Source organism: Phalacrocorax aristotelis, chromosome 10 (genome assembly GCF_949628215.1).
Source record: "Phalacrocorax aristotelis chromosome 10, bGulAri2.1, whole genome shotgun sequence".
In the NCBI taxonomy this organism is placed as follows: Eukaryota; Metazoa; Chordata; class Aves; order Suliformes; family Phalacrocoracidae; genus Phalacrocorax; species Phalacrocorax aristotelis.
Window position 1 is genome coordinate 4,727,659 of NC_134285.1, and position 27,666 is coordinate 4,755,324.

The following is a 27,666-nucleotide window of genomic DNA, read 5'->3' on the forward strand; positions in this document are numbered from 1 at the left end:
CAGCTGACGTGTGTCAAGCACCGGGGCTGCCACTGCAGGGGACGAAGGATGCCAGCTCTGGGGAGGAGGAAAATCTGTGGCAGACTGGGCAGAGGGTAAGCACTGCTCCCTGTGGACCCCAGAGGGGACCCCGGCCCACCCCCCCAGTCATCCACCTGCTCCCACCAGCCTCTCCCACGGGCACTGGCTCCTCTTGGAGAGGGACAATTTGCCCCCATCCATGGGTCATCCGGTGCTGCCCGCCCCGGGCTCTGCACATCCGCTGGCTGCCCTCTCGCTCGCACTTCTCCATCATAATCGTGCCAGGGCTGGATCCCCCACAGGCTGCAATGCTCACCAGTTTTCCCAGAGAGCTGGGGAGGGTTCCCTGCTTCCAGGGACCGCTGAACTCACCCCGAAACTGGATCCACAACTTCCACCTCACCCCTAATTTCTTTGCTGCTGGCGATCAGGCTGGACTGGGAGGCTTCTTGGCTTCGCTCTGCTTTCACACTGTCATTCCCGGAGGGTGTCTGGGTGGCAGACCCTCCTTGCCACCCAAAGCTTAACCCCTGCACCATCGGGGAAAGAAACACACACTTAACCAAAAGGAGAATTTTTGACCGAGGGAGGCAGAGCATCAGCAAGTGCCTCGTCCTTAACAACTTGGTGCAATCGCCATCTATCCCTTCCCGATTTCAACCACCCGCCTCTGCGCGGCCACAGCAGTCTCAAGGTCGACTTCAGAGCTTGTTTGATAAAACCTGTTTAGCTAAAGGCGGCCGCTGCCCCCGCGCAGCCCTGCCCGTCTCGCTCCTGGGCATTTTAATCACGCACCGAGCCCGGGCACCGGCGGGGGATGAAAGGGGCATCGCCTGGCCGCGGTGTGGCCGCTTATCCCGCACGGTTGGCAAGGCGCGGCCCTCCCTCCCTCCCTCCCACCCACCCCACCCGCGGTGCTCGGCGCTGCGCGGCCGCGGCGGGCAGTGGCGGCGGGGCGGCCGCCAGGGGGCGCCGCAGCGCGGCTCCGCTCCGCGCCGCTCCGCCCCGCCGGCGGGCCGGGCCGGGCCGGGCCGCGCAGCCCCGGCGGCTCCGGGCGCTGCAGCCGCCGGGGGCCGCGCCGAGGCCGCCCCGCCGAGACCCGCACGGTGAGTACCGGGGGCGGGGGGCGCGCACCGCGGGGGCTGGGGCAGGCAGACCCTACCGGAGGTACCCCCCTTTTCTCAGGGTGGGGAGATCCCCCCCGGAGCATCCCCGGGACGCCCCCGCCGCCCCCGTCCGCACTGAGCTTCTCCCCGGGATGGGGCCAGCAGGTGTGCGTGTGTGTGTCCCAGCCCGCCTGCTCGGACGGGAACGTTTGTTCTCGTCCCCTTGGAAAGTGGAGGCAGGAGGAACGCGGCGGCGGGGGTGAGGATTGCCCGGTTGCCGTTGGAGACCCAGCCCGCCCTGCTGCCTGCCGAGCAGCGCCGGGCGGCGGGAGGGCTGTGCTGGGGAGGCGCAGTGCCTCGGGGTCCTTGTTCCATCGCCAGACACCTCGGGAATCTTGTCCCCTTGCACGCCCCTCGGGATCCTTTTTCCATTGCCAGGCACCTGGGGACCTTTCTCCCCATTGCATCCCCCTTGGGATCCTTGTGCCTTTGCCAGACACCTGGGGTCCTTGTTCCATCGCCAGACACCTCGGGATCCTTGTCCCCTTGCATGCCCCTCGGGATCCTTGTTCCATCGCCAGACACCTCGGGATCCTTGTCCCCTTGCATGCCCCTCGGGATCCTTGTTCCATCGCCTGGCAGCTGGGGACCCTTCTCCCCATTGCACGCCCCTTGGGATCTTTGTCCCCTTGCACACCCCTTGGGATCCCACTGCTATTCTGCACACGCTATTTCACCTGCATTCAGCTGCTTGTGACTACCGTGGCATCCCAGGCCTTGGTGGGGAGGTAGCAGGATGGTTTGTGTCTCTGTGAGGCTGGAACAGTTTCATGCTGAGTTGTAACTTTAGAAGGAAAAACTCAGGGGAGTTTGCTACTGGCTTAGGAAGTGCTTATTTTCAGCGCTCTCCAGGATCAGTTAATTATCGCTGGAAAAAAATTATTGCTAAGATCTTATAATTGGGCAGCCTACCGAGACTCTGCTGCTCGGGAGGCAGCAGAAGGCAAATGCTCTTTATGAAATGTTTCTTGCGTGTGTGTGTGAATAGAGCTGCCTGGGCAGAGGGCTGGCATTTGTACTTGCACGTTACTGGAGAGCTGATGCACGTTGGCGGCTCAAAAGACCCTGCAAAATAATGGGGAAAAAAAAAAAGAAAAGCGCAAGAAAAGAAAACCTGCTAAAAGGACTCCTGTTGTCCTTGCAGAATCAGTTCCCAAATCATTACAATCTGTTTGTGGAGCTATAGCTGCCTTTAGGACAAATTGTTAGTTCATCTTTGCAGGACCAGGACTGCCTTTATATTGCTTGAGCAGTCCTTGGGCCGTGGGGTCCGGGGGGCTGCCGCAGTGTGCCTGCTGCTAAGAATAACATGGTAAGGAGTTTACCCGCTCTGATCCGGCTAAAGACGGCACCGACGCTGGCATCAACGTTACCAGCCTCCGATCTGTCCCTAGATTAGACAGATAAATCTCACACATGAAAAGGCTGGGCTCTGAAGCACAGTCTTGATCCAGAATGGAGGGGAGTGGGGGCTCTGAGCCAGAAAAGAGGGGTTTGGGCTCTGCCCCGGCAGCCTCGGCTGTAGGGACGGGATCCAGAGGGGCAGGATTTGGAGCCGAGGAGCGCACGTCAAAGCCACCGCGTCCAGGGTGTTCTCATTTCCTTTGCTCTCTGAGTTATAATTTGTTCCACATTGCAGTGCTGGGGCGGGTCTCTCCCACCACTCGCAGCATCCAGGCCGCGGTCGTTGCCATTAGACCAAGGCTGCGACTGGAGTGGTTTCTGTTAAAAAAAAAAAAAAAAGAGAGAAAGGAAAAAAAAAGGGGGGAGGAATTTTTCAAACAGAAATCTGGGGAAACAGCTTTTCTGGTTGCCATTCTGGAATGGTCATAGCTGAAATCTCGCCGCCCATCCGCACAGAGCTGCATCTGCGCTGGGACGAGCCCCAGGGAAATTCCAGAAGATTAAAAAGTGTTTTAATAGTGTTGCTGCTCTTCCCAAAAGGGAGTAAGATGACCTGGTAGCTACAGGTAGATTTGCTTGATAGCATCCCCCTGGGGAGAAGAGGGAGAAACCTGGCTCGGGCTTTAATTGATTAAAGACTTCAGCGCCAGGAATACATTCCTGCCATCCAACGTGGCTATATAGAAAATAACTCCTGGCAAGTAGAAATGATTTCAGTCTCTGATGCGAGAGGTGACTCTCTGGCTGTCATACACTTTTGCGAAGCATTTGAGTTATGCGAGGTGACATTCTTGTAAAAATCTACACTTTCCAGCATTAAAAAAGTCAGTCCAGTCCAGTATTTAAAGCTGACATTATACAGTGTCAAGAAAGCCAGTATTAAATAAACCTGATCCATTTCAAAGGCAGTTATCAGAGGAGATTATCAGTGTTGGGCAGTGCTGGATGGTAGCATGTCCTCGGTGTTTCAATGCTTTTATCACTAATCTGGAAGGAGATAGAAAAGATTTCTGCAAAAACCTGGGGCTGACCCAGGTTTAATAGTTTGTACAAATCCGGGTGGTGAATTGGGCAAGAGGCATCCTAGCTGGAGCAGGACGGAAAATGGAAATCTTCTTGTACCCAGATATAATAGCTGGAGTTGTACATGTTTTCCTGTCCCTAATCTGGATGATAAATTGACCACACACCGCTTTTGGCAGGAGATGCTCGCATATGGTGGGAGAGGCAGCACAGGGGATCACCGGCTCCCTTCTCCAGCAGGAGCTGCCTGGGGGTTGGCTGTGAGTCTGTCCCAGTTTCTGTGCTGGAGAACTGAAAATTTTCAGGGTAATGGGAAATTTTGCTCTGGAAAAAATAGCAATTATTTGCATTTTTGGTCAGGGCACAATCAGAACTGAATTTGGACTTACCACAGCCAAACCCAGTCTCTCCATCTCAGTGGGGGAGTTGTGGGAACTGGGGGGAAGGGACCAAGGGGCTGCAGAAAATGTCTTACAGCAAGGGACCAGACTGCCATCGGGTTAGTCTACTCATAAATCAAATCAAAGGGGAATGGGGGGACACATTTGATTCAAGCATCTAAATGCTCTCACAGGGGAGAAAATACACGGTAGCTAAAAGCTCGTTAATTGAGCAGAGAAAAGCAAGACAAGAATCAATGTCTGGCAGCTGAAGCCAGACACATTGGAAATAAGGCATAAATATTTAACCGGCGAGAGTGATTAATCATATAAAGAAACAGTGAGCAGCAGTGGTGGGTTCAGCATCTCTTTGCCTTTTGCATCATGACCTGTTGCCTTACGGAAAGTTTCTCCCATCAGCCCAGCACTGGACCAGTAAGAGAGGCTGGATTGAACCTGCACCGAGGCCCTGATTAGGTGATTTAATTAGATGGTGCTTTTGTCTTTAATCATGGCAGAGCCACAGAAAAGAGTAATTCTTGTGCCCTGCTGGCTCTTTCTGAGAAACATCCGTGAAATCACTAGAGACGCTTTGCAGGTTCTTCTTTTTTCTTTCTTTTTTGGTTATTGCTGATTGTGTTCCTGCAGATCTGTGCTGGGTGGGTGAGGGGACAGTGCTCCATGGCTGTCCTTAATGTCCAGCAAAATAGACTGAAATTCAGGAAAAAACCAAATCTGGGGAAGCACCCCAGTGTGCTGTGGCCACTGAGGGAAAGAGCTGGTCCAGGACTCCTTATCCACCCATGGGTGAGAGGGTCCCCAGCGTGGTGTCCCGAGGGACATGTGTGCTTGGGAGAAGGAGGTAAAGGTCATGAGGTTGTTGCTCGTCCCATCTCCTCCCCTTTGCCTTTCCTTTCTGTCAGTGTTTCTTTTCCTATAGCTGCTCTCTCCTTGTCTTTTTGCAATGGGGTAGATGCTGTTGGTGGGCATCACCACAGCTAGGTTTGCTCCGTCTCTTCCGCAAGGCTGCCGTGTTCCTGCTGTGATGGAGCCTGAGCTTAGGGCTGGGCTGGTTTCCCCCATCTATGGGCCATGGCTGGATGAACATGTGCAAACGTGCTTGTCACCGGCCACACATCCCCCGTGGGTCCCCAGGGGTCAGCAGCCCTCAACTGCAGCGAGCGATTGGGCTTTAGTTGGAGGCAGGAGGGAATATAGTGAGACACTGAGCTGTAGGGCTTATGTGCAACTCAGTGGCCTGCATGCAAATGCGGTGCATGTTGGCAGTGGAGTCGCAGTATCTCTGAGCCCTCCGAAGCCACAACACTGTGAGGAACCGATGTCTGTGAGCAGCCCAGGACCGCGCCTCCTCTTCCTCTTGCAGAAGCACGACAGACGTCTGCCTGGGGTGATGCGTGGCACGGGGGAAGGTACATTTTGCGGAAGATGATGAATGGAAGAAGAGGCACGTGAGGATGACAAGGTAAGGGGAGGCTTTGCCTGGGTGGGGGCAGGAGGAAGGAGCCACTCGCTCATGGTGGGAGCAGGAACCTCAGAGCCCACAGGAAAGTCCCCAGCGGTTGCAGAGTTGGTTGTGGTGATGGAAGGACATGTGGTGGCCATATGAATACCGAAAGCATTTGTCATAGCTCTGCAGAATAAATACAGACTGTGCCGGCTGGGGAAAATAACACATTTTGGTGTGGCCAGGCACAGCGTGAGAGGAGGTAGAGGATACTTGATAGAGATCCCGCTGGGAGCAATCACAGGCTTTTGGCTATTTCCTGAACAGTGGTTAGCAGAGACTGAACACTGAAGAAATGGCACGCTTTGGAAAGTCTGGGTCATGCCTCCATAGCTGCAGGCTTGTGTCCTCCAATGGCACAGGTGGGGAACCAGGCAGCCTGCAGCGAGGAGGGGGCATGCCTGGGCTGGGGAGGTCCAGGAGCACATGTCCCACCGATCTGTGGGAAGATGTGCCCGAACAGTTAACGCCCTCGCCAGCTTGTCCCCAGGTAGCTGAGTCCAGCTGGAGCATCCCTGGTCTTGCAGCAGGACCTGATGGCATCGCACGTACTGTGGTTTTCTGTTTAGCCTCCTTGGAGATGCCCGTGACTGGTGTGCCTAAGCATATGGATGTGGGAAGAGCCCATCTCATTATGATCTTATTGCATCCATTTGAGTCCTCAAGGGGATTAAGACCGTACATTATGCTGTCTTCGGGCTAAGGCTGCAGTTCTCAGGTGGCGTGGGCTGGTGCCTGGTGACGTTGCATTAGTGTTGCTCCAGATGTTGAATAACAGAGTGACCAGGCTAGAAGCTTCTCTCAATCCAGGCTTTGTATTTTTTTCCCCCCATGAAATGCCCTTGCTCTCTGTAGAAGCTGCGTTTGGTGGAAAAAGCAGGAAAATAGCTGAGCTATAAATAACATATTCATAACCAGGCAGGGACCTGTGAGAAGCGAGGATGGTGTCTCTGCCTGTGATGTGGGCTTGGAGAAACAACTTTACCAGCAGCAGATGTTAAAAGGTTTCCCTTTGTGCTGGAGGTAGTTCAGGGTAGAGGAAATTAAATCCATGAACTGAAAACAGTGGTTTGATGGCAAAGTTTGTCTTTTGCATCCTTGATGGCAAGGTCCCGTAGGGACACTGGGGTAGTTTTTCTTGTGCCCAATGTTAATGAGGGCTGATGGTGCCGTGCTAACAGCCTGGGGAAGCCGTTCTTGAACCTGTCTGCCAGTGCCCTGACCTGCTCCCCAGGTTGGGTCTGCCCCAGCACTCCTGGGAAATGTCACAGAGAAGACACAAAGGGATGTCCCCAGTGGGAGCAGCAGCTCCACACACAGCTGAACGAAGAGCAGCAGCATGGGGGGAGCTGTAGCTTTAACCCCATCCCTACCTCAGTGTCCCCAGTTGTAAGGTGGAAGCAGGAACAGCCTTCCCCAAACCCAGCAAGTTGTGGTGAAGCTGTTGAGGCTGACGCTCAGCTGGTGAGGTACAAAACACAAGGTGCTAAGCTCTGCTTTCCAGGCTGATCGCTAAGCCCAGTTTCAGTGAGCCAGGCAGCAGCGATGCGCCAGGGCTAGGGCAGCTGCCAGCTCCCCTCCCTGCCCCGCAGCACCTGCACGGCTGCTGTGTCCTCATTTTCCGAGCCAGTGGGTTGGAGGAAGGACAAACCCCAGCATTTTCACAGTCCTGGTGGGAGTGGGGGGAAGAGGGATGACTTGGGGTGCAGCAGGATTGCAAAGCTCCCAGGCACGTCCTGCAGCCTTAGTGCTTGCTAGTGCCTCAGTTTCCCCACTTGCAGTGTTCAATGGGCCTCTAGTCCTGGGATGGGGAGGTGTACACCCTGCAGAAATCCAACGTGCACAGCAGGGAGGTGGTTTCTGGGTTAGAAGGTGACCTCTTCCATTAGCAGCAGGGATGCTTTTTCTTCCTGAATTAGATAGTGGTTTGGAGGCTTTCCAGGGCCGACATCATTCTGCCTGATAGCGCTGGGTTTGCTCTGGTGGCGGGATCCTGCCCGAGCGAGACGGAGTCGTAGTTGCAGAAAGCTGCCAGCACCCCACATCTCCCTGGCCATGCACGGCTGGGTCATGCTGACTGTTGCATCAAAGTACTCTGACAGCTGCAGATGGGACACATTGGGGTCTGCTGTGTATGCACCAAGTCCCTGCCCATGCCTGCAGGCTGCACATTATAAATCTAGATGTGAGGGAAATCCCTGTCCTGTCCGAATCAGAAATACTCAAATTCTCTTTCCAGACCTTCTACTGCCAGCAGTTTCTGGTGCAGCCAGGTGCATTATCAGCGCTGTGCAAGTGCTCAGTGTTTGTGCATCCAGGATGCAATTTCAAAGCTGGCCCCAGATGTCGGTGGTGACATCGGGCAGGAATGCTGTCTGCCTAAAGCCAGAAGAGCACCGTGGTTTCCAGCCCGTTCCTAAGGACCGAGGTGCACCAGGAGCTGTCGCACAGCCATGGCCACCTCTCCTCCGGTCGCTGCCCGTCCAAGGCTGCCCCAAGCAGCCCTGCCCTGGCTAATGTGACAAGGGCAGCATTGTCAGCGATGCCACCATGTGCTTTAACATCCTCCGCAAACTAGCAACAGCCAAGAGATTTGTCAGAGTCAGGACATTTTTAGAAAGGCTAATTAAAGCCCATTTTCACCCTGTGTCTCTCAGAGAGCAAAAGCATTTAGCAGTGACCTCAGAGTGATTGAATTTGCACTTGAGCTTTCTGTTTCACCTCTAAAAAAATGGGATTGCTCCGTAAACTCATTAGTGAAAGTAACTCCTGATGCCTTGGCTCCTGACCAGGATGGGGGCTTCACCAATCCTGCTGGGCTCTGCTCTCCTCCCACTGCATTTTGCTTAGGCAAGAGGGACCTCTTAATGCAAACGGTGGAGAAATTTGGGATCACTCCAGGTTATGTTTTCAGGGACAAATCCATCCTGGGGTGACCGTGCTGATGCCAAGGACCCCAGCGGAGCTTGGCCGCTGGTGTTTTGGGTTGCACAAGGGAAATGGCCTTCCCTTACTGCTGTCCCTTTCCACCTTGGAGGTGACAATGGCTTCTCCATGGCCATGAGCCAGTTCCTGCTTGCTCTTCCCTGCTGCACATCTGGCCTCCAAACCGCTGATTTTTCCCTTTTTCCTCCTCCCCACCCAGGTGCGCCCCATGACAACCTCACGCGCAATGTTTTATGGGTCCTCCTCCACCATGACTCCACCATCCAAGAACCGGCTGAAGCGCCAGAGCCGGATTTTCTCCCAAGTCTTGTACCGGACGCTGAGCTACAAGGACCGGAGCTCAGCCTCTGCTTCTCCAGCAGCTGGTGAAGATGACCCAGCCGAGCTCTCCACCCAGCTCTCGGCCCCCGGTGTCCTGAAGATCTTTGGGGGCAACATCTGTGCGGGCACCAACTACAAGAGCGTGCTGGCGACGGGCAGCTCGGGTGCGCGGGAGCTGGTGAAGGAAGCCCTGGAGCGCTACGGGCTGAGCCAGCTCAGCGCCGGGCAGTACGCCCTGTGCGATGTCATCGGCAGGTTCGAGGGTCCCGAGAAGCAGTGGCAGACAGAGGGGCTGAGGGTCCTGGGTGACCACGAGAAGCCACTGCTCATCCAGGACCTTTGGAAGCCCAGGGAGGGCTTCTCGCGGCGTCTGGAGCTGCGCAAGAGGGCAGAGGTGGAGGAGCTGGCAGCCAGGGATGTGGACACCACCACCGCAGGTAGAGCCGGGCACAGGGCTGGGAGAGGGTCCGGGGGGCTACCACCCTCCCCCCAAACTGCCTGCGGGAGATGGGTCCCACACCAGTAGCTTTTGCCCGTGTTTTGGGCACAGGGGGAAGGTGCAAGTGCTGGGTGGGAGGAGAACTGTGTTTTAGCTGCAAAGCTTTTGGGTGGAGTTGGTACTTGGCACTCTCCTGCATACATTTGGTACCTGTGACCTCAAATATTTACCCCAGCCAGTCTACGGGTCCATACCCAATCCCCACGTGCAGCTGGGCAGCAGCAGGCAAGACCATCAGTGTTGCCTGCTCTTCCCATTGCTGTGAACCAGCATCATGAGGTCCCACTCCCCCACACTCCCTGCCCCACCTCCCCATGTGCATTCCCCAGGCCAGACACCCCAGGCAAATCTGAAAGAGCAATTAAGCAAAATGAAAAGCTGATGAAGAGAGAGCAAAGTAGGGCAGGAGAGCCCCCCCCCGGAGGTGCCTGATCGAGTCCAGAGCTGGCAGGAGGAGATAAGTGCATCATTATGAACTGGCAGGTTAATAAGTGACCCCAGCGCAGGGTAATGAAGTTTTCCTCCTTCTGCCCTCAGCTAAAAGCCCTGTGAGGACAAGGGTGGAGAGGTTAAAAATCAGGTTTTTAATTGCATGATGCCCTTGATGGGTCTGACCTGCTGAGGGAGGGGTCTGGGTCAGGCTCAGGAGGTGTCAGCCAGGTGGTTTTGCTGGGATGAGCACCAAGTGCTTCCTCGTGCCTGTAGGAAAGAGTTGTGATTGTCAAAAATAACCTAACAATGATACAGAGTTACTCCAGGTGCTTGGTAAATGAGAGCTAAGGTTCCCCCACCAACAGTGGAATAAATGGCCTGAGCTGTCCCATGCCAGCAGGAACAGGGCTCCTTTCCTCTCTGCTTTAATGAGGGCTGGAGGGAGCCCAGACTCATGGCATAGAGAAGATCAGCCATGGATGTTTTGGGAGAGAGCAGAGGTTGCTGGTGCCCCACCAGCTCCAGTCTGTGATTGCTGTTTTGCCTGGGTATCCCAAAATCTGAGCATGGAGTTTGCAGCTTTGGGGGTTGCGTGTGTTGTGGGAGGTCCCCATCGGCACAGGGAGCTGGGGATGGGCTCACCTCTTGCCTTGAAATGGGAAGGATGGAGGAGCAGTGGAAAACAGCCCCCTGCCCTCGTATTAACCCTGTGCAGGGTGGTCCATTGGCACTCGATGGCTCCCTCCATCCCTTGCTGTGTCCAGCCCTTGTGCCTGCTCAGGGAGGGGATGTTGCAGGATCGGTCCCAGCTTGCTGCACATGCAATGTAACTGGCGAGAAAGGGGTTCAGGCCAGGGAAGGATTTGCAAAGGTAGATAATCTGCTCTGCTCTTTGGCTCTTTCTCCAGCTGGGATCAGAGAGCTGTTAAGCATTTTGGGAGAGCGGTGACTAAAAACAGCTTCTTTTGAACAAAGGAAAGGGCAAGAGCCAAGCGCAACGGTTATAGCACACGGCGGGGAGGGCCACGTGGCAGCTCCCTGCCTGAGCCCAAGGTCACATCAACTCTCGGCCTCAAACTCTCCCCCTCGGATGCAAGCAGCAGTGTTCCCACCTGTGCCCCGGATCCTGGGTGGGCTGGCAGCCGTGGGGAGGGTAAGGCTCCCACGCAGGCCAGGGGAGAGCCGGGCTCTAGGCTGCCCAGCACAGGAGCAGGCAGCAATGAACTGCCCTGGGCTCGGCACCCTTTGGTGATTTCCAATGGAGGAGCAGTTCCTGACTGGATCGCGTGCCCTGGATCTGGAAAAGAGCCCGTTACACTTTGAATGTAGATATCACTTCATTTGTTTCAACACTCCTGGGTGGGGTGGTGGAAATTCTCCATTTTTTTAACCTTTGGGCATTTTCCATAGCTGACCAAGCTCTTCTGAGACAGAAAACCTACACCCACATTTGTTTAGGCTGTCTGCTCTGCAGACTACACAGCCCTTATTTGTCTTATCCATTAAAATCTCACTCCTGCAGCCCTTTCTTTTGGTGGCACCAGGGGCTCTGTCACCAGTTGCACCCTGTGCTGGTGGCACTGCCCAAAGGGATGCTGCGGGGCTGGGACCACACTTTCCCTCCCCATCCACAAGTTGCCAGGGATGGATGGGACTGCTGCAGCATGTCTGGGGGAGGCATCTGCTTTTCCCTCATCCAGAACCCCAAAGACATGAAATTCCTGGTGTGATGGGGTCTGCCTGGGGGTGCCCTCTACCAGGGTCACCCTTGTCGCCAGCCTTGAGCTGGCAGAGGTCCCCTTGCTGAGCACCAGTTGCCTGCCCGGGGTAGTGGGGCAGTGGTGTGGAAAATGCAGCATCTGTGCAAAAATAAAGGGACTTCGGGCTTGTGGCTCTGGGGGCAAGGGGGATTTTAAAAAAAAAAAAAAAAAAAAAAAAAAAAAGCACAGTGATGCTGCAAAGCAGGATCCCCGGGGAAATACCTGCAGGGCCCTTCCCCAAGCACAGCATTGCTGGAGTGGCAGTGCTGGGACCACTGGCGTCACACAAGCTAGTGCATTGCTACCCATCCTGGGGGAAAGGCTCCACACCCATCCATGACCTGCTAGTAAGCAGCTTAAGAATTTTATCTACTCAGTTATCCATTATCCTAATTAGTTTATTAGCTGCTTCCCGCTGGAAAGGAAGGTGCTTACTCCTCATGCCACTAATTAGCAGCACAGGTAGAGCGTCTTTGCAGTAAATGAGGCTGATACCCCTTGGGAAGCAACAAGGTGGTGGTTAGGGAGCACCTGGGGAAAACATCCGCAACTGGAGGGCGCTGGGAGGGAAACTCAGCACTTGGCACCTTTATGCCATTCATCTTCCAAACCAGCCCCATTTTGCACTATGTCCAAAGCTTGCCAGGGCTTTCCAGGGAGGCTGGAGGCTGAATCGCATACACACTTCGAGAAACTTAGGAGTTAAGGCTATAATATTAAAAGATGCTCTGCCAGGTACTTCTGAGGATCTGGCTTTGATATAACTTAGCACGACTGCATCCGGGGAGGACTCCCTGCAGGGTCTGCGTAGCAATTACATTAGGAAGGACTAGCCCGGCGTTAGCCCCTCCTGGGTAAATTCAGAGCATTTCTTCTTTCCTGGGGCTCGTGGAGTTATTTATTGCTTGATTTATTTCTCAGCCAGGAAAAAGGAATCTCTTTTCTAGGCTGAAAAAGCAGCAGATCCCAGCCAAGATCTAGGCGCCACAACTGGCACGTTTTCCCTCAGGATGCAGAGTGAGTTTAGAGGCAGCAGCTTGGTGGGGGCTGGCTGGGGGTGTGTGCAGTGCCCCTGCCTGGGGTGCCCAGCTCTCCCTAAGGGGTGGGGTGTGGCCCTGCCCCGTTCCCATCTACATCACCCTATGGCTTCAGCAGCTGCCAGCTCTGCCCCAGCTGCGCTGTGTCGGGGATGCTCACGCAGCGTTTTGGGTCAGATAACCCGCACACTCTCGGGAGGAGAAAGCAGTACCAGAGGACTGAAAAAAAACCACCCCAGCCTGTTTTATGGAGGGACTTTGTTATGCTCAGGAAAAGAGCTGTGTTTATCTTTCCAGTGCAGCTCCAGGGTTAGGGGGAGCCTGTGACGGCGGCTCTATTGGCAGTAAAAAGCAGCTTTTTCCTACGCAAAATAAATACAGAAGCTTCCTTTCCCCTAGATAAGAGACAAGTGATGGCATATCCCTCTGGGCAGTGGGACCCCAGTCCCTCCCAGTGCAGTGAGCTCCAGCAATAGCTGCTCCCCAGGATCTGGCCCCTCTCTTCCTCCGACCCCACGTGCCAGGCTGGGACTGCATCACCCCAGCCATCCTTCATCCCACTGGCCCATTTCCATGCTGTGGATTGGGGACAGGGCTCCTGTGGGGAGCCGAGGCCTCTTGCAGACATGTTTGGGGTGGCCTTTGGCATCCCCAGTGGCATGGCTTGGGCTGTGCTCCCACCCAGGCAGGCCTGTTGCACCCCCTGGATTTCACATGTGCGGGGCGCAGGGGTCCCACGCCATGCCGCTGGCCGTGATGGGAACGTGAGCGGGCCAATTGCCTAAGAAGGGTGCAGGGCACTGGACCGCTCGGGGCGGCTTGGCCATGCCTTGCCCTAATCCCAAGGCATGTAAACAGCAGGGGCTATTTTCTCTCTCTCCCACCCCCCTTCCCATCCCCATCTCTTTCATTTTCCCAGCAAAGGAGCGCTGGATTTAAAACAAACAAACATTCCTCACCAAATAAGGCAGATGACATTTGTTTTTTTGGTCTGAGCTTGTGAGTGTCCCTTTAAGCAGCCCTGGGCACCAGGCTCTCCTCACCGCCATCCCCAAATCCCGCTGGCTGTCCCCAGATCCTGAAGCCTGCTCGCTGGTCAGCCAAGCCGTGAGCGGGTCTCTGGCTCCGTGCTGCACCGACGCTGCTGCAGTGCTGCTCCCACAAGCAATTCCGTTAGGATTTTTCCCCTCTCTTCGTGCTCCCCGAATGCCAGCGACCTGCTCCCAGGAGGCTGCCCACCCAAGGTATGAGCATCGCCCATCGGACCTGCAACTTCTTATTTCTCCTGCAGAGCTCGAGCCACACTTGCAGTATGGAGGGGCCCGTGGGGACCCCCCATCCCTGGGACTGGGGATGCCATACCAGGGGCTGCTTTTGCAGCTCAGCCTGGCCTATTCATTTGCTCTGGCTCCATTTGCCTTGCGGACGGCTCTGCCCGAATTGATGCTTGGAAGAAGTTAATTACAGCTTGCTCCTGCTGCAGGCAAGCGGACAGGCTCCACTGCAGCTCGCAGCTCCCATGCCTGGCTGATGCCTGAGGGGACTGGGGGGGCTCCCCACAGCTCCTGCTTGCTGCTAGCCACTGAGTGCTGAAGGCCTGAAAGCAGCATCCAGGTTCTTTTTTTTTTTTTTTTTGGCAAAGATTGAGCTGGATTTCTTTTTAGCACAGATTTCCTCTCCCCCCGCCAGCCCTGGCAGTGTGGCTGGGGTGCGTGGGGGATGCTGTGGACACTGTTCCCTGGTCAGTGGGGTTTGGGGGCTGGGGAGGACTAGGGGACCCCCTTTTCGACTATGGCATTGGGGCACAAAAGTCCTCACGTTGATGTCCTGGTGTCGCCCTTCAGGGAGGGCAGGGGACCAGGAGACATCAGTCCAGGGTGGATGCGTGGTCCAGGGTGGTGGTGGGGGGACAATTTCAGCTGCTCCATCCCCACTCCCGCGCTGCAGCATCCCTCCGGACAGGGGAGAGCAGGGGGTGGTTTGGGGTGTGCTGCCGCTGCGGGGGTCCCGGAGAGGTGGCGGGGATGGGGGAGCTGAACGCTGCTCTCCCCCCCCCCCCCAATCCCCGCAGGCATCAACGCCCAAGCGCGGAAGCTGCAGCGGCACCGGGCGCGGGGGGCCCGGCGGGGGCCGGCGGGGGCTGAGCGGCGCGGCCCCCCCCCGGCCCTGCGGCGCAGCCTCAGCGAGACCAGCCTGGGCAACCCTGCTCGGCGGGCCGGGCCCGGGGCCGGGGCCGGGGCCGGGGAGCGGCTCCAGCGGCACTGCTCCACCCTGCCCGGCAGCCCGGCGGCGGCGCGGAGCGGCGGCAGCATGCGGTTCTCCCTCTACCAGTCCCCGCATCTCCTGCTCCTGCAGGGCTACAGCCAGCAGCATGTAAGCACCGCGCCGCCCCCCCCCCCCCCCCGCTCACCCCCCTCCCCGGCACCCCCCAGCACCCCCCCGCTTTCCTCCCACCCCTCCAAGCCCCGGGGAAGGGGGGCTGCTTGCATGGCCGGAGCTGCTGGGGTGGGGGGGGGTGGGTGGCGCGGAAGAGCATCCTTTAGAAAATGAGCGGTGCCAGCTTGGGACTTTGCAGCCTTGTCCCCAAGCCTGTCCCTAAGCCCAGGGTGTGCAGAGCTGGGACCTGCGACCACCCCCCGGTCAAAGCCCTAGAGGGGCCGGGGAAAGCGCCCAGGAGCAGCATCCTTGCCCTGACACGAGGGAGGCCTGGTTTTGTGGGTGATGGCTGAGATGCCCCGTCCCCTGTCTGGCTGCTTCGTTAGTGGGAAACGTAATGAGAGGCAGCGAGGAGACAGCGTGTCTGGGAGCCCCTGCTCCCCAGCGCTGGAGGCACTTGGAGAACTGGAAAGGACTGGGACGGCTCTTGTAGTTAATGGCTACTTTGCCCCCAGCGAGGATCTGGCTGTTCCAAGCTTTCTGGCAGGGTGACACTGGCACTGCAGCCCTCACCCATCTGCAGCCATCCCGTTAGTACAGCCGGGGAAACTGAGGCACGGGGAGGTTACGGGAGCTGCCTCAGGGGGTGCGGGCAGGCTGGAGTAGAAGGTAGGGCAGGGAGCAGCTCATCTGACCGCGGTCCCACCATCCTCCCCTGGGCAGGTGGATGCAGGCATTGCTGCACTCTGGGGGGAGAAGGTGGGAAGGAAAAGCAGCTGCAGGAAAGGAGGGGGTGAGAAGTGGAGGGAGGGCTCCTTCTGCCCAAAGCAGCCCCATTTACTGCATGCCCAAAGTTATTGTGCCCATTCATTAGCACACCCAAAGCAGGGATTGCTGCTGTCCTGCTCGGCAGCAAGGAAAATAGAAATGTGGCTCTGCCGTGCAAAGGTGCAGCAGGCGGGTGGGCAGCCGGGGGACGGCGGGAGGCTGCAGCACCCGCCGCACTGCAGGGAGGAGGGTCCTTTCTCCCCCCCCACTCCCCACTTCATGCTGCATCTCCCCACTTGGCAGGACAGCTTGGTTTACCTGCTGAACCGTGAGCAGCACACAGTGGGCCAGAGGACGCAGGCGAGCAAGCCCAGCATCAGCCTGTCGGCCCCTGACATCTTGCCCCTGCACTGCACCATCAGGAAGCTCCGACCTTCCCGGCATCACTGGGAGGAGAAGCTGGTGCTGGAGCCCATCACTGGCGCCGGCATCTCCGTCAACTTCGCTGAGGTGGCCCGGACGGTTGTGCTGCGGCACGGGGACCTCCTCTCCCTCGGTCTCTACTACCTGCTGCTCTACAAGGACCCCATGAAGGCACAGCCGCTGCCGGCGCAGACCCTGCTGAGGCTGCGAGCCCTGCAGCCCACCGTCCCCGAGGGTTCCCCTGTCTGCGGGGCGTGTGGCAGCCTGCTGAAGGAGAGGGACCCTTCTACCAAAAAGCGGGGCCCGTCACCCGCCGGCGGCCCCAGGGTGCCCCGCAGAAAGCTGCTGCTAGAGTTTGAGCCGGCGGCCGAGGATGTGCTCCTGCGGCGGATCATGACCCTGATCGAGCCGGGCGGGGATGACCACAAGCTGACACCCGCCTTCCTGCTCTGCCTCTGCATCCAGCACTCGGCCACCAGCTTTGAGCCAGGCGACTTCGGGCAGCTGCTGCTCAAAGCGGCCAAAATGATCCAGAGGACAGTGTGGGTCAGTTGTTGGTGGGATGGAGGTGTTGGTGGGGTGGGGACGTTGCTGGATTCCCCCCCAGGGGCTTCCCCCAGCCTGGCGCCTGGCAGCAGTGAGTGCTGCCTGGGGTGATGCTCGTGCTGCCCCGTCCTGCTGGTTTTCATTTTGCTTTCCCCTTCTCTCCCTACCCAGGAGCGGACGCGAGAGCTGGCTGAGAAGCAGTCCCAGCAGTAAGTGCAACCCACTGCCCCTCCTCATTTTGCCCTGAAACAGGGAGAATTCAAACCAGTTCAGAAGCAAGGGGAGCCCATGGCTGGTTATAACCACTCTCCCAGTGCTGATGTACAATGTGTTTTCCTGCCCGGTCCCACACATTTTTCTCTCTGGTCCTTTCACCATGGTGCCTGCAAGGACCCTGCTTGGGAATGTGTGGGGCTGGAAAAGTGGGCGAGCTCAGGAGGGAGTAAGACCCGCAGCAGCTCTGGGGTCTTTTCCAATCCAAGACCAGGCCAAGGCTTTGCACACATGGCTTCAGCATCCCTGAGGGACGTAGCAGAGATGGCCCTGGCATGGGGCTTCACCCTGTTCATGCTGAAGATCCCTCTGTGGAGCGAGGATAGGGCTGGCATTGCATGTGTGCACCCAGGGATGGTGGCTCCTGGTGTCCCAGGGTGGGGGCACCACTTTGGGGCCATCACAGTGGTGTGGGGTCCTGGCAGGCATAAGGCTAGTTTTCCAGCCATTTCCAGAATCCAGTCACCAGAGCAGCATCGGGAGAAACTTTTGGTGCTTGCTGTGAGTTCTCCTTTAAGACAAGCTCTGAGGATGCTTCCCAGGCCTTTCCTATAGCAGGAAAAAGCAGTTCAGCAGTTGAGAAACTTCCCAGATGCATTTTATTTATTTTGTTTTATTTTTGAACAGCCCAGCACAGGCAGGCTGGGTTTAGCCATCCAGAGCTGGCAGGAATAGCACATACTTCTTGGGGAGAGCTGCTCTTCAGCCATGAGTATTTGCTGCAGTTCAGCTCTATTAGGTGGAGTCCCCCCACAATAGTGGCACCCCACAAAGGCCAGGTGTCCTTTGGCCAGCCTGGTCCCCGCAGGGTCCCCTTCACTGTCCTGCAGAGCAAGAACCATCAGAGTTTTGCTTGCAAAGGGTCTTCCTAAGGCGGTGCTGATCTTGGGGGTAGGGACGTGCGAATGCTCTCCTGGCATTGCCCCAGGCTGACCGTTTTCTCCCCAAAAGCTTGAGTGGGGATGCTGAGGAGCAGCAGATGTAACACCTGCTGTATCTCCCCAGCCAGGACCCTGCCACCCTGTCCCGCTTCAGCATCACGGACCTTCTCCCGGACCTGCAGCACATCCTCTTCTGGATGGCCAACGCCATCGAGGTCCTCTACTTTGTCCAGCAGAAATCACCCACCTACATCCAGAGCATGGAGGAGGAGCTGGATGTCAGAGGTAGGGCCGGATGCAGTGCCCTGCTTGCTGCTCCATCCAGAGCGACTTTGCTCTGCTAATCCCCAGCTGCAAGCGGTGGTCAGTGCACCCAGATACTCCTTTAACGCCCCGTAATCCTCAGCAGCAGGGACGTCTCTGCGGTGCAGGCTGGGGTAATCTGTGCGGGAGGAGCAGCCTCGCGTTGTGTCGTGGTGCTGCTTGGCTTTGGAGCCAGGGTGTGTTGCATCCGCAGCCGAGCCTCCCGTTTCCACCATGGCAGCTTGCAGTTAATGCCTTGGGGGTGGCTTGCTGTGCCCCCGCTGCTGCGAGGGCACCTGGATTTGCAGAATTGCTCACCGGTGAGCCCGTGTTAAAGCCAGCAAAAAAAAAAAAAAGAAAGAAAAAAAGGAAAAATTGATTAAATCAGTTTCAGAAACCTGGTCTATGCAGCAAGTTAAAACATTCATAGGCCAGACAGGCTGTTGGAAGGAGGGGTGCAGCCCTGGGCTGCCTGCGGGGCAGAGGCCACCATGCTGCAGTGCTAGGCTGTGCTGCCAGCAGCGTTGTGGGCTGTGGGAGATGGCGGGCAGCTGCTCTCTGAGGCAAGAGGAGCCTCTTTGCCCCTGTTGAGGGATGCCATGGTGGTGACTCCAGCCTGGGAGCACTAACAACCCTCACCCCGGGAATTTGGGGAGCGGTGAATTTGGCCTGCCTTGCTGCTGCAGGTTTGCTCCCCCATCCTCCTCTCCACCCTATAGGCTCCAAGGAGTCTCTGTTCTCCTCGACCATCACAGCCAGCGAGGAGGCGATGACGGTGCTGGAGGAGGTGATCATGTACACCTTCCAGCAGTGCGTCTACTACATCTCCAAGGTATGTGCTCCCTGGGGAGGGCGGCAGTGTCCCACAGGGCCAGCACGAGCATCCCCAGCAGCTCTGGGGCTGTGGAGGAGGGTTTTATAAAGCTTTTACTCTTTGGCAGTTGCATCACGCCGAGGTGTTTTCCTTTGGGCTGAAATGCCCCGATTTTTGGTTGCAGCCCAGGGAAAGTATTGAATTACTGCGGCGTGTTTCCCTGCCTGCAGTGCAGCGGCTTGAGGGAGGCGTTTGGAAAGAGCTGCTTGGCTCCGGCCAGCACAGCATAATGGTGTGATTCAGGGCGCGATGGAAAGGGGCCCCTCGACCGTCGCCGTTGGACCACAAGAGCCGGGCGGCATCGGGAGCAGGGAACAGAGCAGGCAGTGTGAGGCAGGAGAAAGGCTGCTGTGTGCGGGACAGCCCTGCCTGTCCACTGGTGTTGGCACGCGGGGACGCAGGGGCTGCTCCTGTGCCGCTGTGCCGGAGCAGCACCCTCCTCCCCAGCACCCTCGCCTCCCCGTTAGCCTTGGCACAGTGGATGCTAGATGCTGCTTTCATGTTCAAGCGATAGGGGAAGGTCATCCCCATGGGTCCTGGTTTTTCTTTCACCCTCATGCCCAGCTGATCAGCCACTGCCCTGGTTCAGGTCAGTTTTCAGATCGCTTTAGCTGAGCTGTCCCATGCCATCAGCTCCAACTGCTAAAAGCACAAGATGCATTCATTTTCTTTTATTTTTTTAAACACTTGCACAATACCGGAGTGCATGGAGGCAGGGGATAAGCGAGATCAGCCCCTTGCCAGAGCAGTGCCAGCAGGGTTTGCTTGGCTTGTGGAGGTGAGGGGATCGGAAGGGTTTGGCTCATGCATAAAAAAAAAACAACAAAAAACCAAGTCAGTCCTGCTGTGAACTTGCTGCTCTCCCTGCAGTGTCTGTACGTGGCACTCCCTGCCCTGCTGGAGTGCAACCCCTTCCAGAATGAGAGCCGGGAGAGCTGGCGGGGGTCCCAGCCGCTGCCGGAGGAGCTCCACAGGGTCGTGCTCATCTACCAGGCGGTGCTGGACCTGCTCCACCAGTATGAAGTGCACCCAGAGATCACTTCCCAGATGTTTGCCTACCTCTTCTTCTTCTCCAACACCCTGCTCTTCAACCAGCTCCTGGATAAGGGTCAGTCCTCCTCGAACACCCAGCATGGACTGAGTAACTCGTAGGGGACCAGCCCTTTGGGAGATGTTCTAGTCCATCCCAGTGCCACCTCGGGGGTACAGGAGGGAGGCTGAGAGCAGTTCGGAGGGGCAGGTCATTAATAAACCTGATTTGTAACTGAGGTGCTCACTAGCCCTCATTAACACAGCAGCCCCATTGCCTGCTCTTAGTGTCAGGTGAGGTCCAGGCTCCGCTAGGAGTTACAGCTATAGGATGCTGGGGACGTTAACCTGGGTTTATTTTGCTGCCCTGGGTCAGGGGCTGGGCTCTGGCCAAAGGATGGGGGACCGGGGGCTGTCCCCGACACTTGCTGATGGATGCTCTGCCTCCACAGGCTCCTCTCTCAGCTGCTTCCACTGGTCGCAGGGGGTGAAGCTGCGGGCCAGCGTGCGGCTGCTCCTGGAGTGGCTGCGCGGCGCCGGCTTCGAGCAGCTCTCCCAGCAGTTCTTCGCCAAACTCGCCAGTGTGGCCAACCTGCTGGCCATGCCTGGCTCCCAGCTGGTCCAGGTGAGGGGTGCCTGGCTGGGGGCTCACGGCATCGGGATGGGCACGGGCAGGAGACACCCCGCCCGGCGTTTGGGGTCCCTGCAGTGGTATGTCCCTTCTTCTGCAATCTGTCATCAGCTGCCCCTTCCCAGGGTGGTGGGCCCATGGGTGGGCAGTACCAAGGAGGGGATGCTCAGGCTGACTCCATCTTGCCTGGCCTCTCCCTCCCATCGCCCTTGTGAGCCCTTGCACCTCGGAGGAAGCAGCGCCTCACCTCTGCTGTTTGCCCTGTGCTCTGTCTCCTTGCTCAGATGACCTGGCCATCCCTGCGAGCTGAGTTCCCAGCACTGAGTCCTGCGCAGTTGCACCGGGTGCTGAGCCAGTGCCAGGTGGTGATGGATGTAGGCTGCATCACAGCGTGGCAGCCTGGCGAGGAGGAGAGCCTGCCCGCCTTCCAGCCTGGTGAGCCCCTGGCTTCGTGCTCAGTGCTGCTCTGGTCCCCGTGCTCCGGTCACCTGCAGGCTCCCTTCAAGGTTGTTATGTACAAACCAAATGGGCAATTCCCTTCCTCTCCCTGGGGCTCCTGTAGTAACTGCAGTGATCACGAATAACCACGGCCCCACATCTGAGATATTGCAAAGGATGCAAGGTTCACTCAGAAGGGCTTGGGGCATTCCCAAGTGAGAGATGCTGCTGCTTCACAGCTCACCGTGTCCCCAGTCTTGGCTCAGAGACTACATGTGGCCATAAGCCGTGAGGCAGCCCGGGTCGGTGCTAGCCTCCCTCCCTCCACCTTTCAGATGAGATGCTGGAGTCCTTCGACAACCACCCACCCATCATCCTGCCCAGTGGGGGCTTCAAAGTGGACCTGGAGGTGGAGACGTTGGACGACAACATCTACCGGCACCTCCTTTATATTCGCCACTTCCTCTGGAGCCTGCAGAGCAAGAGCCCCCACACCAGCGAGGGGCCAGGCTCAGCTCCCACAAAGGTAGCCTGTATGCCACAGAGGGGCCATTCCTCTCCTGGGTGGGCAGGAGGGTCTTGGGTCCCTCTGAAGACCCCTCTGAGCCCAGCGCCAAGGGCTTGTTGCCCTCGCCTGCAGGCCAGAGCTGCGGAGATGCCCTCATGTAGAGCTGCTGGAAGGATTAGTGCTGCTAATCCCCCAGCCTGTGGGGTGCGGGAAGGTGAGCTGGAAGGACAGGCTCGTCCCAGCAATCTCGTTAGTGGGGAGGAGGGAGGAAGGGGGGATGTCTGTAGGCAGCATTCCCCTTCTTCCTGTGTGTTCCCCCGTCCCCCCTGCCCTGCACCCTGCCTGTCCCCATGGAGCCAGGCAGGCTTGCACAAAAGCGCTAATTAGCTAATGCCTATAAAGCACAGGGAGAGTGAGACATGCTGCAGGTGCTAAGCTCAACTGCCATTTGTCTCCAGCTCCCTGGGGAGGATGTCCCTCCAGCAGGTCCCCTTCTCCTCTCCCGCCCTGTCCCCAACTGTGGCACCCACAGGCACTGATACCTCCTCTCATCACCCTGGGGCCACAGCAGCAGGAGCTGTGCTCCCCCAGTGTCCCCCTCCAGTGAAATCCCCCAGCAGGGACATGACCAGGAGTCCCCTCCTGGCTGGCTGTGAGCATCCCCAGCACAGCCCTGGCCACAAAACTGGGGTGTGGGAGCTGTGCTGGGAAGCTAGGACAAGCCCTGGTGGTGTCCGAATTGCCAAGGCTTTGGTTGGAGCTGGCAGCTCTCCCGCCTGCAAAGCAGACAGGGTGGTGAGGTGCAGGTAAGGTGCAAAAAGCACATGCAGGGGGTCCCACAGAGCATTTTTCTCCTTCTTAAGAAAGAGGCAGGCACGACGCCAGAGGTCCTGGAGGTGATTGAGAGCCCGGCTGCTGCCCTGGGGAGAACCATCACCCAGGAAGACTGCTGCTCCCCGGGGGGCTGTGCTGAGCCGGAGGAGACACCCCTGCTCTGCCTGGCCACCAACGGCTGCCCCTGCGAGCACCCCACCAGCGAGCCACAGCTCCAGGAGAAGCTCAAGCAGCTGCAGCTGGGGAGGGGTCCAGCCCCCAAGGCCAGCACAGCACCCACAGACCCCTCCTGCCTGCTGACGCCACCCACCACCCCCCTGAACTTCGACTCTGGGAGCCCAGAGTCCCCGCAGGGCACAGGCAGGGGGCTGCAGGACCCCCGGAGAAACGGGATGAATGGCACCAAAGGCAGCACCCCTGAAGGTACTGAAAGCTGGCACTACCCTGCTTTTGGGGTGTAGGATTAGGGTGCGAGGGCGTTCGCTGCCATTCTCCTTTGCAGCCCTTCCTGTAAACGTGGTTCCTGTGGGGACTTAGTGCTTGGACAAGGTGGGTGAGAGCAAATGTAGCATCTCATCTGGCTTCTGCCCTGCCAGAAAACCAGCCTTGGGGCTACCTGAGGTTGGCTTTGAAGAGGTGTTGGGGGGCAGCTTTCTGTGGGACGTTGTGAGGCTGGGTTTGGGCGATGCCAGGGTGGTAAGCTGGTCTCTCCGCTGCTAGGATGCTCACCGACCCCCTATGACTACCCCACGCCAGAGTCTTCCAGCCGCAGCTCTGCCACCGATGACTTCTGCTACGTCTTTGTGGTGGAGCTGGAGAGAGGACCCATCGGGCTGGGGATGGGGCTGATCGATGGCTTGGTGAGTTCTCACCCCTCTCAGGACTGGGCTGATGCCCCTCCAAATAGCCGGACTGGGACATGTGGGACATGTTTTATACCCCAAGAAAAACCAGCAAAGATGCTAATGGCTTCCCACGGGAGCTAGGCTGCTTCTCCTGGGGAAAATGAGGCAGAGAGAAATCTCTTGGGAAGAGCAGATCTCTGCTCCTGGGTCTCTGTGCCGTGCACGCAAAGTCCATCACAACTGCCCTGCAGCTGGAGAGAGCAAACAGGTTCAGCGCTCTTGTGGAAGGAAAATGACTCAGCCGAGGTCTTTCCTCCACCCTTCAGTGGGTGGCAGGGGGAGCAGGGAGGCTCACAGGGTGTCAGAACAGCTCTGCCAGTGACCGCACTCATTGCATAAGGTGGCACTGCAATCTGGCTTAGCGTGGTGGATCATCTCACTAAATGGCCTTTCATGGCTGTGCATTAGTCAGTAGGAAACAGGGCATCACTGAGCCCCTGGGACAGCTGTGAGCAGAGCTCCCATCCCAAGATGGCTGCAGGTTAATGATGCTTTACTCTTAATAGGACTGAGCAAGAGAAGATTGCTCCTACTTCTCCTTTCTGTGTATAAATTGATATAAAACTGAAGGGTCACGATTCCTTCCTGTTACCGTTAGCGACACCATCCCCAGCACCCATCCATCACGTTCCCCAGCACCTCCAGGGTCCCGCCTGGCATCAGGCACCCGCTTGGCTGTGAGCTGTCACCTTGCCTGTGGAGCTCAGCCCCTTGGGACCACAAACGTTTTGTGTCCCCTCCACCCTGGCTGGTCGCTCATGGCCTTTCCCTGCCGACAGCACACTCCTCTCTGCTCCCCGGGGATCTACATCCGCACTCTGATTGAGGACAGCCCCGCGGCCGCGGACGGCAGGCTCTCCATCGGCGACCGCATCCTGGCTGTCAACGGCACCAGCCTCATCGGGGCAGACTACCAAAGGTGAGTCACACCCCACCGCTGGGCCCGGTCTGGTATCGGCACGGTGGGAGCTAATGCTCAAGATTTTCAGCTGTTTTGCAGCAAAGAGCTGCATAGGGTCTCTGAGCGCCTGGTGCTGCGCTCCTGGCCAACAACGCAGAGGATGCTGCAGTACGGGCAAGCTGCAGAGAGAGGAGTGACTTGTGCAGGACACTGGAAAGGAGGGAAGGCAGCTGGGTGGAAGGGTTTGGAAAAGGGAAGCAAAGGCTGGAGAGCACATTTGGGAAATAAATGCGAGCCCCAGAGGTGGGTCTTAGCAAGGCAGAGCTGCTCCAGCCCATCCCACCCCAGGGCTGCTCTCAAAGTGGGATAGAGCAGCTCGCACCCTGCCTGGGTGTCTGAGGCAGAGCCCTGGTGCCCATGGGGCGGAGCAGCTCAGGGCTCGTTTGCCCTTGTCCTGGCAGCACTTGCATGGAGGTCAGGCTCCCCATAAAGCTACAGGCAGACCAGAAATAGACCCTGCTCGTAACACCGAGCAGGCACAAAGCAGAGAGTGGGGGGTGTTCTGCAAATGAGGGGGTGTTTTGCAAATGTCTGTGACCTGGCAGGCTCCTGGGGGATTGCCAGCCTGTGGGGAGCCAGAATTTACCTCTCTCCCTGTTGCCACTCTCTGCAGTGCGGTGGACCTCATCCGCTCCGGAGGGAAGAAGCTGCGGTTTCTGGTTGCCAAGTCAGACATGGAAATAGCCAAAAAAATCAGTTCCAGCTCCTCTTCTTCCTAGTTCTTGTGGTACAAGGGTCCTTCTGCAGCAGCTTGCAAGTGCAGCTCTGGTTAAGGCTGCCCTTGGGGACCCTGGAGTGCCAGAGGGAGGACCAGGACTCCACAACCACCCTCGATTTGCTTTTTGACACCTTGCCCCTGTGCTGCAGCAGGTGAAAGGACATGCAAAGGTGGTGCACGCTTCTCCCACTGCACTGGCAGGGAGCATCATTCCTGATCGATTGCCTGGCCTCATCTTATGCCCTGTGTTGTCCTTCTCAGGAGCTTTCCTGTTCCTTCATCCCCTCTGGCAGGGGTCAGGAAGGGAATGCTCCCCCCATGGGGGCTGTAGGCAGGCTTCTCTGTTCCTCTAGGCTGACAGCTCTGCGGGGTCTGTCACACTGGCAGGCAGAAGGCTTGAAACACCTTCGGGATTTAAAGAGTAGCATGTGGGGCTGGCCTGGGCTTCACTGTAGCAGTGGCCAACTGAGGTGCTGGCACATCAGGCTGGAAAAGGGTGCCCAGCTCTGGGGGCGGTAAAAGCAGCACAAGCACCCAGGAGGATGCAGGATGCATTGCTAGGAGGGAGTTAAGTTCCCCAGTGCCATACCCTAAGTCAGGTGCCTTTCTGCTGCTGGGCTGCAATCACGCTGCCCCCAGCCCTGCTTCGGGATGGGAAGCAGCTACAGCAAAGGGCTGACACCACCAGCAGTTCCCCCGCGAGTCCTGGTGGGAGCCCCTTGAAGACAAGGACTCTCTCGCTGTTGCTCATGCGGCAGATTTATTGCCTGGCTCTAGCACCATGATCCTGGCAGAAGGCGCCCAGGACTGACCCAGCAGCACGGGGCATTCAGAGCAGAGCATTTCCCCACGCAGGAACTGCTGCCCTTTTCAAGGGGCTTCTGTGCCTGCCTGTGGTCCCTGCGAGCTGGGAACGGTGGGGTTGTGCCACCAGGAACCTGAGTGAGCATGGCCGCGTGCGGTGCCAGACCCCAGGCGTGACTTACGCTAGCCCAGGCAGACAAGTGACATCTTGGCACCATGTCCTAGTTCCTCGCCCTCCAGCTTTGCTAGGCCGTTGTAAGGCCACCCTGTTTCCCACCCAGCTCAGAGCATCTCTGAGGTGTGTGCTGCTGACATGCTGACGGGTGGTGATGGGCAGCAAAGGCTCCCTTTGGAAGGTCGGTCTTGAATATCCCAGAAAGAGCTCTGCTATCTGCTGCCCACACAACAGTGTCAGCAGAGCTGAGGTGCCAGCTCCACCGTGCGGCTGGCCAGTCCCCTGCACACCCGGCCTCCTGCCTGCTACATCCTCTCTGTGCTTTTAGCAACATTAACGGGATAAACCCGACCTGATTTCCACATATAGACAGACACCAAGACCTAGTTTAGCCGAACCCTATTAAAACAGCCTGCCGCAAAGCCCTACATCACACCTTGCACTTAAACCAGCATGGTCTAGGCTCTGGCAGCAAATCAGATATTCACACGCCATCTCACAAGAGTTCTCTCTTTTTTGTGATGCTAAAAAAGGGATGCTTAACAGAGTTGGCCTTAATTAAACCTCAGATACTTCACTGCTGTAGTTTCGGTTTTGGTGCTTAATCTTGCACTTTGCAGAAGGGGAGAGATGTCAGATAATCCATGCAGGGGGAACACTACGCTACTGGATTTCAATGCAGCCTGGCCTGCCTTTCCTAGGGCAAGACCGACCTTCACTGAGACACTAGTGCCTTGCTTCTCTGCTAGGCCATGCTCACGCCAGCTGGCCTGGAGTGCCGCCCCAGCAGGGACTGGGAGCAACGCATCCCTCCTGCCACTGACTCAGCTGTGCCAGGCAGGCGAGCAAAGGCTCAGGGCCCCACAGGGTTACTGGTGATTCACTCGACTTTGAATCAAGTAGGTATGTTGGCCCGCAATCCTCCACTGAGCTCAGCAGGTTTGTAGGGCAGGAAATGGGCTGCCTAGAGCCCCTGGGCAAACTGCATGCACTCCTTACTCCCCTCTGCCCTGGCCTGGGCTCAGGGGAGGCTTGGTTTGCACTAGACAGAACTGGGGCTGCACCCTGGCAAGTTCCAGCAGTACCAACAGTACCCTCTGCTCCCCACTGAGCCTGGCTCTCCAGGCTCCCCAGGAGATAGGGAACAGCCCCAGAGCTGTATGTTGCTCACAGTGCAGTCAGGTATTGAAACGGACTGTAAATAAACCTGGGAATTTACTAGAATGCACGAGGGCTTGCTTCTCTGGGAAGGAGCAGTGGGACATATTTACTTCCCCCCCACCCTTTGTTAATACTGTACAGCTCAAATGTGTATAAACTTCTCATGCAGATACAGAACACAGCATGGCGCCTGTTTGACACGGGGCTGATGTACGTTAAGAAATGCTCTTGGTGTCAACAATAAACTGGATCAATAAATCTCTCTAAGCTCCCGTCTGGTAGCTGTCTCTTGGATCTCGACATGTTCACTCTGATGGTAAGACAGAAGAGCAGTGAGGGCTCACAGCAGAATTAATGGAGTCACTTCTGCTTTCTCCACTTTGCACAGGTCTTTGCTTGACTGATCTGCTGCAAGCAGAGAGGCAATAAAAGAAGCACATGCATAGCCAGGACGTAGCGAGGGCAAAGGGGAGGGGGAAACAAGTCAGAGGAGGGGAGGGAAGAAGAGGTATGTCTCCAAAGGGTCATGGTGTGGTGGCAGGGC

General features: G+C 57.2%; 1 protein-coding gene across 1 annotated transcript; it reads left to right on the forward strand.

The window, feature by feature from the left end:
* The first annotated feature begins 1,039 nt into the window (after positions 1-1,039).
* On the forward strand, positions 1,040-27,523 carry RADIL (Rap associating with DIL domain). Its single transcript, XM_075104842.1, has 16 exons — positions 1,040-1,127; positions 5,379-5,477; positions 8,665-9,223; positions 14,586-14,887; positions 15,962-16,627; positions 16,799-16,836; positions 17,906-18,066; positions 18,804-18,916; positions 19,829-20,066; positions 20,440-20,612; positions 20,903-21,053; positions 21,392-21,582; positions 22,428-22,821; positions 23,119-23,258; positions 24,083-24,222; positions 24,878-27,523. Exons 2-16 carry the CDS (start codon positions 5,448-5,450, stop codon positions 24,981-24,983), a joined length of 3,402 nt encoding a protein of 1,133 aa, XP_074960943.1. The 5' UTR covers positions 1,040-1,127; positions 5,379-5,447; the 3' UTR covers positions 24,984-27,523.
* Positions 27,524-27,666: the final 143 nt, after the last annotated feature.

Bases quoted from the DNA above. Each gene is read 5' to 3' on its own strand.
- RADIL (XM_075104842.1), top strand. From the start codon at position 5,448: ATGGAAGAAGAGGCACGTGAGGATGACAAG. The intron at 9,224-14,585 runs GTAGAGCCGGGC...CAATCCCCGCAG, and splicing joins TGTGGACACCACCACCGCAG to GCATCAACGCCCAAGCGCGG. The intron at 21,583-22,427 runs GTAGCCTGTATG...CTCCTTCTTAAG, and splicing joins CAGGCTCAGCTCCCACAAAG to AAAGAGGCAGGCACGACGCC.